At 45.8% G+C, this 11,012-nt stretch overlaps 1 protein-coding gene across 1 annotated transcript; it reads left to right on the plus strand.

Moving 5' to 3' along the window:
- Positions 1–2,167: 2,167 nt before the first annotated feature.
- On the plus strand, positions 2,168–9,357 carry LOC308162545 (procathepsin L-like; the record flags this gene model as incomplete). The annotated part of the gene is made up of 7 exons (XM_080536691.1): positions 2,168–2,267; positions 3,023–3,165; positions 6,321–6,518; positions 6,764–6,955; positions 8,090–8,255; positions 8,838–8,949; positions 9,258–9,357. The coding sequence occupies 7 exons, from the start codon at positions 2,168–2,170 to the stop codon at positions 9,355–9,357; spliced, it is 1,011 nt and encodes a 336-aa protein (XP_080392817.1).
- Between the last annotated feature and the right edge of the window lie 1,655 nt (positions 9,358–11,012).

Raw genomic sequence — 11,012 nt, forward strand, 5'->3', positions numbered from 1 at the left:
TTGTACCAGGGGAGGCTAGCGGAGGTATACATCGGAGGACAGGCTCATTGTGATGCATGAATGGAATGAAGAATGGTACCGTATATTCCATTCCATGCATTACAATGAGCCCATCCTCTGATTTCTACCTACGCCAGCCTCCCCTGCATTGTACCTGCTGTGTAATCTTTGGAATAGGCATTTGAACTAGTTGCAGAGTTCTCACATCTCATTGTAGAGTTGGAGGAGAAAGATTGAGAGGGAAATTCACAGAATAAATAAAAGTATCTTCTACAGGAAGTGTGGGTTAAACAGCAGGATGTGCTCCCCTGGTGTCGGTGGAAACAGTAAAAAGTAGCTTTGATCAGACATAAGACGTGATGACAGTCAGACATAAGACGCGGTGAGAGTTGATCTATTTCAGTTCCTCAGTCAGGTCCTGTGTCCTTAACTCACCAACTGCCAAAGAGTTCCGTAACCTTCACCACCCAGAGAACCAGGTGTTTTATGTGGTATCTACCTAGCAACAATACTTTGATTGGCTACAAAACAACGCATTATTATTTATGTGTTTTTGGTGAATAAAGTCCCCCCTTGGTGCTAAACGAGAAGGATTACCAGGCTCCTGTTGGAGTTTGTCATGGAGATGGGAAGCCAGAGGAGACCAGAGTAGTCGACATACATACAATGTTTCATGGTTCTGCTTTGAGTTCATTTGATTTCATGAATGACAGAGGTCAACTGATATCTAGATGAAAGAGATAGGACACTTTGCTCTGACACGGGTTCTCTACAGTGGAGGAGAGCCTAGATAAGAGGTAGAGTGTGTGTTCCGTGGTTAGACCGTCAACTTCACACACTTGTTGTGTTTGCAGGGTGTTGATGGAATGAATGCGATCAGACGCCTCTCATATTCAGGTATGATTCATACAGGCCAGGCACAGCCAGCTATGCTATCACAACCAGACATCTTCTGGAGGTGTACTGTGGGCTACAAGTGTGAGTGTGTGTGTGTGTGTGTGTGTGTTTGTCTTTATGTCTGAACTGAAATGTACTATATATACATCTATATGTGTGTGTGTGTGTGTGTGTGTGTGTGTGTGTGTGTGTGTGTGTGTGTGTGTGTGAGTGTGTGTGTGTGTGTGTGTGTGTGTGTGTGCGAACTGTACTATATCTATATAACTATATAAATATACTATATGTGTGTGCGTGTGTGTGTGTGTGTGTGTGTGTGCGAACTGTCCTATATGTGTGTGTGTGTGTATGTGTGTGTGCACTGAACACTACACGCACACACACACACACACACACACACACACACACACACACACACACACACATATAGTAGAGTTCAGTTCAGACCCACAGCCACTTATAGCATAGAAAAAGGGAATTGAGCACCCCCTGTTACAGTAAGGTCTCAGTCACGCTGTCAGTGTCAAACCTGAACAGGAAATGAAACATTCCAAATGAAAGATCTGCACAACACAACAACATCTTAAATCATATCTAACTACAGTACATTCATGCTTTTCTGCTTGTTTCCAGACACTGTCTGTGTGGAGACTAACATACAGGACGGTATCATAGTTCCTACGATGGGAAATATCCATAATTACACTCCAAAACCACAGCATGTCATATAAATTGCCTTGCGTAATTTCCCCTTAGCCGAGTTACAATAAATTGACTGGTAAGCATTTCTCTCTCTCTCTCCTCCCGTGTCTGATGTGCTGCTGGGGTTTATGACTTAGCGTGGTGATAAGCAGCTGACTAGTGATATCCAGAGGATCTATATAAATGAATTTGTAGGTCCATACTTCACTCACACGCACACACACACACATACAGACACAGGTGAGCAGACGGAGACCGCACACACACACACAGACACACACACACACACACACACACATACACACTTCCTGTGAACAAGGTGCAAGTTTCTTCGAAGCAAGGAAGAGAGAGGGAAATAGAGAGAGAGAGAGAGAGAAAGGAAAGAACAAAAAGGGAGTCAAGAGCGACAAGAGAGCGACAGAGAGAGAGGGAAAAGAGAAAGAAAAGCAAGTGACCGTGAGAGAGAGAGAGAGAGAGAGAGAGAAGGAGATAATAAAGTCAACCGGAGGAACAGAGAGGGTCTGTGTGATAAGATCCACCACAGGTGTGTAATCTGTGCTCCTCTCCCAGGATGAAGCTGTTGGTGGTCGTAGCTGCGGTGGTGGCGGTGGTGAGCGCTGCTAGCCTCTCACTGGAGGACCTGGAGTTCCACGCATGGAAACTGAAGTTCGGTAAGAAACACACAACTAGAATCTTCTGTTCTACTGTACCAAGGGAGGCCAGTGGAGGCAGAATTTGGAGGACAGGCACTTTCCGTTCCATGCATCACAATGAGCCTGTCCTACCTCCATCAGCCTCCCTTGAAACAGGCCTGTTTTAACACAGGTGAGGGGGAGAGGAGTGCTCTTGAGTTATGAAACAATGTAAGTCGTTTGTTGTACCAATCCAGACTACTGTGATCAGCTTCCTTGGAGCAGGTGATAGATACCATTATCAGTTTAGTGTATGATAGACCCATATGTGAAAGGGGGAACAAGTCGGCAACTGACCAAATGTTCTGACTTTTATTCCGAAAAATTAAAAAACGTTTCAACGTTGTTGAAAATCAATGACACACTCGCACACCACACACAGCCAAAATATTGCAATGCAATGGATTCGGTGAGTAATCCCCACTACTATGTACTATGTACTACTTAGTAGTTTGTAACACTACTAACTAACACTACTTTACATTGTCAGCAGGCTCACAAAACAAGATAACCTTTCAATATGTTGGCTTGACTAGCGAGTGTGAACGTTGACATTTATTTAACATTTTTCTGTGTAAAAGTTTGAACATTTGGTCGGTTGCCGACTTGTTCCCCCTTTCACCAGCTGCCGTCACACATCAATATCACACCACTGTTAAATCACACCATAGAAGGTAAGCTTCCCATTTTCATATTGTTCTGACTGATCCGATGGTTCTGGTTCTGCCCGGTAGGGAGGTCCTACGGCTCTCCTGCAGAGGAGGCCCAGAGGAGGGAGGCCTGGATCGCCAACCGCCGGCTGGTTCTGGTCCACAACATCCTGGCTGACCAGGGCATCAAGTCCTACCGCCTGGGGATGACCGCCTTCGCTGACATGGTAGGAAGCGTACCAGGGGAGGCTGGTGGAGGTAGACATGGTAGGAAGCGTACCAGGGGAGGCTGGTGGAGGTAGACATGGTAGGAAGCGTACCAGGGGAGGCTGGTGGAGGTAGACATGGTAGGAAGCATACCAGGGGAGGCTGGTGGAGGTAGACATGGTAGGAAGCGTACCAGGGGAGGCTGGTGGAGGTAGACATGGTAGGAACCATACCAGGGGAGGCTGGTGGAGGTAGAAATCGGAGGATGGGCTCTGCAGGGGATGAGGAGTGGTATCAACCACGCGTCTACAAGCCTGTCCTTCGACTTCTACCTCCACCAGCCATAGAAAACACCTGTTTTTCTCCCTTTTTTGGTACTAACTGTACTTTTGTTTTTAACTACTACAATTTATTCTAAGAGTGTGTCCTTTTACCACTTCTTAATTATTATTTTTGATTTGATTTGATTTGATTTGATTTAATTAATTCATGCTTGCAGTGGAGCCAAGGCCCCACTGAAAAACTGCAGAACTTACATAGATATGACACACAATATTAGCAGCACAACAATTACACAACAATTTTAAAGTTTAAAAATATTTCAAGGCGGCAAAGCAAGGGCAGGTAGCAGTCATGGTAGCCATGCTGTATTATGTGTGAGTCTAAATATTGTCATTGTACAGTCTAACTGCAGTATGCAGGGTTGAGTTCCTCAGCCTGCTGGTCTTGGCCCTCGGCTCAGCCAGCTTGTGCTGGTTCCTCAGTGTCCTGGCAGTGCAGCTGCCTCGTGTTGGAGGCAGCAGGTCATGCAGAGGGTGTTGCTCGTCATGCATGTTCCTGACCAGCTTCACTGCGGCCTCCTCCCTCCTTGTCTGGAGTGATGGTAGGGGTTGTGAGATCTCACCAGCTCTCCTTCTGATGATTCTGCAGGCACGTGTCTGGACTCGCTCTAGCTCAGCCTGTTGTTTTTTAGAGCAGCCCACCAAGAGCACTGAGCTGTATTCCAGACACGGCCTGATGAGAGTGGTGTAGATGGTGATGAGGTCATCCGCAGGTAGACCGTGTCTTGCCATGACCGTGAGATAGTGCAGCCGCTTGGAGGCAGTTTTTATTGCCTTCTCAATGTGCACATCTCCAGTCAGCTTTTGATCCAGATGGTATCCCAGATACTTTGTTGTTTCCACAACAGGTACTTCCTGTCCCCCCAGCATCAGCGGGGGAGGTTGTGGTGGGTTCCGGGCAAAACATATGCGCAGCTCAACCGACTTTTTCCCATTGAGTGTCATTTTGTTCTTGGCTGCCCATTCGTCCAGCCTTTGTGCCTCCAGGGGCATTGATGGGTCTGACATGATGTTGGATATGGGAATTGCTCTCGACAGCGCAATGTCATCTGCATATCCCACATCAAGAGTGTCCTCAAACATAGCATCCCGGGTGGCCATATAGAGGAGGAAGACATATGGGGAGGCTACCCCCCCTTGTGGCACCCCAGATGTGACTTCAATCCAGGGGCTATGAGCCCCATTTGCCACCACTCTTTGTCTCCTCCCTGTGATGTAGCTGTGTATCCAGGCTGTCAGAGATGGGCACAGTAACAAGTCCAGTATGTTTTGCATGAGGGTTCCGTGGTCGATTTGGTCAAACGCCTTTGACATGTCTGCCAACAGTACTCGCACCATTGTTGGATTGGAGTCGGTTTCAGTGAGCCAGGTGTGCATTGCTCTAACTAAAGCCGTTGTGGTGCTGTGCTTGGGTAGATATGCATATTGGTTTTTGCACACGTTGAGCACAGTGGGCATGAGCTTTTTCAAGACAAATCTTTCTATTGTTTTCCCTACACAAGAGGTTAGGGAGATGGGACGCCAGTCTGAGATTGAGCCAGGGTCTTGGCCTTTGGGTATGGGACAGACATTTGACTCTTTCCATATATCAGGGACACACCCCTGTTGGTAAGAGCAGTTGGCCAGATGTGTGATGACCGGAGCCAGGTCCTCTGCCAGTTCTTTAAGCAGCCAGGTTGGAATACCGTCCGGCCCACTTGCTTTCCGGGGGTCCAGCCGAGTAAGGGCTAGCTTCATCTCACCTATGCTACAGATGTCACTTTGTGTGGGGGGTCCAGGTAATGGGAAAACACAGTAGGGTGTTGTTTTAGTCCATGACTTGGCAAAGAAGTTGTTCAGCGCTTCTGCAACTGTGTTTTCTTCAACTCCCTGTATTGTGATTCTTGCATCGGGTGATTTAGTTCGTCCTAGGCCTTTGTTTATAAAGTCCCACCACTGCTTGGGGTTCTTTTTCTTTAGATTTTGCATTTCATTTTTATAGTTTCTTGTTTTGGCCTTGTGGATAAGTCTTTGGATGTAGTTTCTAATTTCGTTCCATTTTCCAACTTTTCCCCATTTGTTGTAGGCTTTTTGTCTTTTCTTTATAGCCTGCTTTATTTTCTCCGTCATCCACGGTTTGTCCGCGGTTGTTATTTTTTTCTGTCTCACAGGCAAGCATATGTCCATCGCTGTCTGGATATAGTTGTTAAAACTTGCTACTTTGGTGGTGATGTCCTCAACCTCGTAAACAGCAGACCAGTCAGTCATAGCTATGCATGTTGCAAGAGCCTCTTTTCTTTCGTTCGTCACTAACCGGCTCCTCCTTCGCTTCACCTGTTGTTTCTGCCCTGTTTTGTTTATTGGGCTCAACACCAGACACTTGTGGTCGCTGGAACCCAGGGGGGCAAGGGTGGTTGGAGGGCTATAGAATTATTTATTTATCTATTATTTAGATAGATAGATCGATTTTAGTAATGGTTTTATTACTATGTCTATTTTTTTCTTATCTCCTACCTCGTTTTAACCCAACCTTGCTTTATTGTATTGTGGTTTATTTACTATCGTTTTTATGTTCAGCACTTGGAATTGCATTCATGACTTGTGCTATATAAATAAAGATTGATTGATTGATTGATAGATAGATAAATTCAGGCATTACAGCAGCTCAGACCACAAAACAACAACAACAACAAAAGAAAGTGACAATTGAATAATAGGCTAAAATAAAATAGATACAAATACAAAACAAAGACAGAGAGTACCAATAGACATGTGGGACCTTAAACACAGTAGGTAAGATTTAACATCCACCTTAGGTTTAACATCTGACCTGACCCAGCCTCTCTCCTCCTCAGGAAAACGAGGAGTACAGGCGCGTCATCACTGAGGGATGTCTGGGCTCCTTCAACTCCTCCAAGCCCCGCGGCGGCTCCACCTTCCTCCGCCAGCAGGACGGTGCCCCCCCGCCCAACACCGTGGACTGGAGGGACAAGGGATTTGTCACCGGTGTCAAGGACCAGAAGGATTGTGGCTCCTGCTGGGCTTTCAGCGCGGTGAGAGAGAGTGGGAGGGAGGGAGGGAGGGAGGGAGAGAGGGAGGGAGGGAGGAGGAGAGTGGGAGGGAGGGAGGGGGGTAGGGAGAGAGAGGGTTCACCCATGTTAACACCTGTATGAGTTCCTGTTTTTGGGTAACGGGTACTGTCTTAGTGTCTAGTTTCTATAGGGTTTGAATTTATTTGTACAATTCTCCTTCCCCTCCCTCCCCACCCCGCCCCTCCCCCCCGCCCCCCCCTCCTCAGACGGGCTCCCTGGAGGGTCAGCACTTCAGGAAGACCAAGAAGCTGGTGTCCCTGAGCGAGCAGCAGCTGGTGGACTGCTCCAGCAGCTTTGGTAACGATGGCTGTGGCGGCGGCCTGATGGACCAGGCCTTCAAGTACATCAAGTCCAACGGAGGGCTGGACACGGAGGACTCCTACCCCTACGAGGCCGAGGTGAGCACTGTGCAGGAGGCCCACATTATTATATATATTTTTTTTTTATGTTTTATTTCATTATTTTATTTATTTTATTTTATTTTAAAATCTAAAACATTTAAAATCTTTTTTTTTAAACGTTTCTATGCCATGACCAGGGGCAAATACAAAATAAAAGTCAAAGTGTCCGTTACAATGCTAGAAGAACAAATAATAATTATTATTATTATAAAAAAATAAATCTAGTTTAATTTAAAGATACTGTTTTTATTTGACCTTTATTTAACCAGATAAAATAAATTGAGAACAAATTCTCATTTTCAATGATGACCTGGCCAAGAGGCCTTGGCAAGAGTAAATACAAACATATCAACAGAAATACTCAGGGTCAACACAAAACAATATATACAATACATGAGAACGGCAAAGACAGTGAAGATAAAATGAATAAAAACAAAGTCAACTAACCTATGTGTAAAGGGGGGGGTTGTGTGTGTATGTGTGTGCGTGTGCGCGTCATAGGGGAGGGTTATATCAAACTGAGCTGAGGTCAGTGTAGGTTTGAAAGGAGGTCGTTTGATCATACAGCAGCAGTAGAGTTGGCTTCTGAGGACCCTGACTTCAGATCAGTGTGAGTTCCTTCAGGAGGTTAAAGTTCACCGCCACCACTCTGGTATTGCGTCATACTGCGCCTTTTACAGAGAGATAAATCAAGAGAGATCATTGTGATTTACTGGGATATGGGGTATGAGCTAATACCAAGATGGCCGACAGTTGTTCCACTTCCGACAATGCACTACTGTGATTCATGTCATAAACCTGGCCTGTCACTGTTTGAAGCGGACCCTGAGGACCCTGACTTCAGATCAGTGGAGGTAGGCCAGGTTCACCCTCCTGTCAGTAGGACGGGACACTGACAGGATTCCCTCTGAAGTAGCACAACACTGCCACCTAGTGGATGTAGTGGTGTAGTGGTAAAAAAGGGTGCAATGTGCCAAGACGCCCACTAGGAATCCTGCAGAATCTGAAGGGATTTCGTTTTTTCCCCAAAATGTCACTGATGATCACTATGGAGTGAATTTTGCCTCTCTGAGAAATATTCCCTGATATGCAGCAGTACTTCAAAGGAGCGTTTGCCTTCTTGTATGCCAGGACAAGACGTGCCGCTACCAGCCTGGCAACATCGGGGCGACCTGCACCGGGTACGTGGACGTGCCCCAGGGGGACGAGAGCGCCCTGCGAGAGGCCGTGGCCACCATCGGACCCGTGTCTGTGGCCATCGACGCCGGACACTCCTCCTTCCAGCTCTACCACTCAGGTTAGACCTTTATACATTACTCTCTCTAGCTCTACCAATCATGTTAGACCTTTATACATGACTCTTTCCAGCTCTACCAATCAGGTTAGACCTTTATACATGACTCTCTTTAGCCCTACCAATCAGGTTAGACCTTTATACATGACTCTTTCTAGCTCTACCAATCAGGTTAGACCTTTATACATGACTCTCTTTAGCCCTACCAATCAGGTTAGACCTTTACACATGACTCTCTCTAGCTCTACCAATCAGGTTTGACTTTTGTACAGTTAGTGTGTGTTAGGGTTAGGGTGTGTAGTGTGTGTCGTGTGTTAGGCTTAGGGTGTGTAGTTGTGTAGTGTGTTAGGGTTAGGGTGTGTAGTTGTGTAGTGTGCGTAGTGTGTGTTAGGGTTAGGGTGTGTAGTGTGTGTTAGGGTGTGTTAGGGTTAGGGTGGGTAGTTGTGGAGTGTGTGTAGTGTGTATAGTGTGTGTTAGCGTTAGAGTGTGTAGTGTGTTAGGGTTAGGGTGTGTAGTGTGTTAGGGTTAGGGTGTGTAGCGTGTTAGGGTGTGTATCCAGACTGAGTGTTTGTTGTGGTCTGCCAGGTGTGTACAGCGAGCCTGAGTGCAGCAGCACAGACCTGGACCACGGCGTTCTGGCAGTGGGCTACGGCACGGACAGAGACTCTGGAAAGGACTACTGGCTGGTGAAGAACAGGTAACCACACACGATGGCCAACAACACGTGAAAAAAGTATAAACGCACTTACTGTAATGTCGAAGCAAATTCCTATATGTGTATGCATAATGGCAATAAACGTTATCTGAATCTGAATCTGAATCTGAACAAGACAGCTGATATAATATAATAAATAATAAATATTCCACAAGATTGATGTCCAAATGGAAGGATGTTAGAGCTACAAAGCTTTAGGGGAGTCATACCAGATGTTGTGCTGATGCTGTGTGTGTGTGTATCCGTGTGTGTGTATCTGTGTGTGTGTGTGTGTGTGTGTGTCCCTCCAGCTGGGGTCTTAGCTGGGGAGATAAGGGCTACATCATGATGTCTAGGAACAAGCACAACCAGTGTGGTATCGCCACAGCAGCCAGCTACCCCCTGGTCTAACAGGTGAGTCTAAGCTTCTGGCACAGGGGAGGCTGTTGGATGTAGAAATCGGAGGACGGGCTCATTGTCTTACGAAAGAACAGAAATGAACGAAATGAAGTGTGTTCGATACCGTTTCATGCATTACTGTGAGGCCGGCCTCTGATTTCTACCTCCACAGGCCACCCCTGCTTGGTGAGCTATGGAAACATAATGGCCTACATACTGTATTTCAATAAGGCCCAATAACTCACAGTTCTAGAACCCAGTGACCAGTTCTAGAACTGTGAGTTCCTTCAGGAGGTTAAAGTTCACCGCCACCACCACTCTGGTATTGCGTCATACTGCGCCTTTTACAGAGAGATAAATCAAGAGAGATCATTGTGATTTACTGGACAGAGATGAGCGAATACCAAGATGGCTGACAGTTGTTCCTCTTCCCACAATGCACTACTGTGATTCATGTCATACATCTGGCCTGTCACTGTTTGAAGCAGTCATATTTCTCTCTTTTTTGCTAATTTTCTCTCCTGTCTTTTGCCCTGTCTACACAGACCAAGGAGAGCTTCGCTAGAGCAGATGGAGGAGGAAGATGGCAGATACTCAATAATCGGATGTATAATTTCCTACAAATAATTCATTATGACACGTTTTGCGGATGCTTGTTTTGTTTAGTTGTTCACATTGTTCATCATACCTCCAAGTTCTATGCACATAGTTTTGTTTAGGAAAAGTGTTGTTGTCAGGTTTATGAATGTAAAAAATGTATGTGTAAAAAATGATAAAGAATAATAAAGTATTCACATTTGAAAATAATTCCGTGGGAATGTTTGTTGTGGAAAGATTGTTTGATACATCTCCTTGGACACATCGTGATGTTACAATTATAAGGTTCTATCTCAATTTTTGTCAAAATTGAGTTTTTTACATAATCTGATCCATTAGGTGTTTATTAATGCCTGTGTGGTGTTATTTTTAAAATGTTGACATTTTTGAGTTAGTAATTCATAAAATACCAAGGTTCCATCTCATAAAACATAATGGAATGTAAAAACTTTGACGCTCAATATCTCTGTACTACCCTAAACGGAGATAGAACCTTATAATTCTAAGCTCACGACATGTTTGATACAATTCCTCAATCCCTTCCATGCATTATAATACTGGGTAAATGTCAGCTGACATTTTTTTTTATCTGGGAAGAATGCTGTGTGTGTGTGGGTGTGTTTGGGGGGGGGCGGGGCAGGATGCTGTGTGTGTGTGTGTTTGGGTGTATGTATGCGTGTGTGTGTGTGTGTGTGTGGGCAGGATGCTGTGTGTGTGTGTGGGCAGGGTGTGTGTGTGTGTGTGTGCGTGCCTGCATGCCTGTGTGTGGGCAAGATCCTGTGTGTGTGTGTGTGTGTGTGTGTGCATGCGTGCATGCGTGCATGAGTGTGTGTGGGCAGGATGCTGTGTGTGTGTGTGTGTGTGTGTGTGTGTGTGTATGTGTAGGGGCCGGCTCTCTCTAGAACAAGTCTCAGGAGTCAAGCTATCTCATTCCAGGATTTTCCCATCGCCAGGCCGAGCTTCCCCTGTGTTCCCACAAGTCATCTATTACTGACACCTCTCAACCCAGGTGCCGGGTATCATTAAAACTCTCAATCAGGGGAGGCTGGTGGAGGCTGGAGGAGGCTGGT

The sequence above is a fragment of the Nansenia antarctica genome (assembly GCF_963989245.1).
Source record: "Nansenia antarctica genome assembly, chromosome: 1".
In the NCBI taxonomy this organism is placed as follows: domain Eukaryota; kingdom Metazoa; phylum Chordata; class Actinopteri; order Argentiniformes; family Microstomatidae; genus Nansenia; species Nansenia antarctica.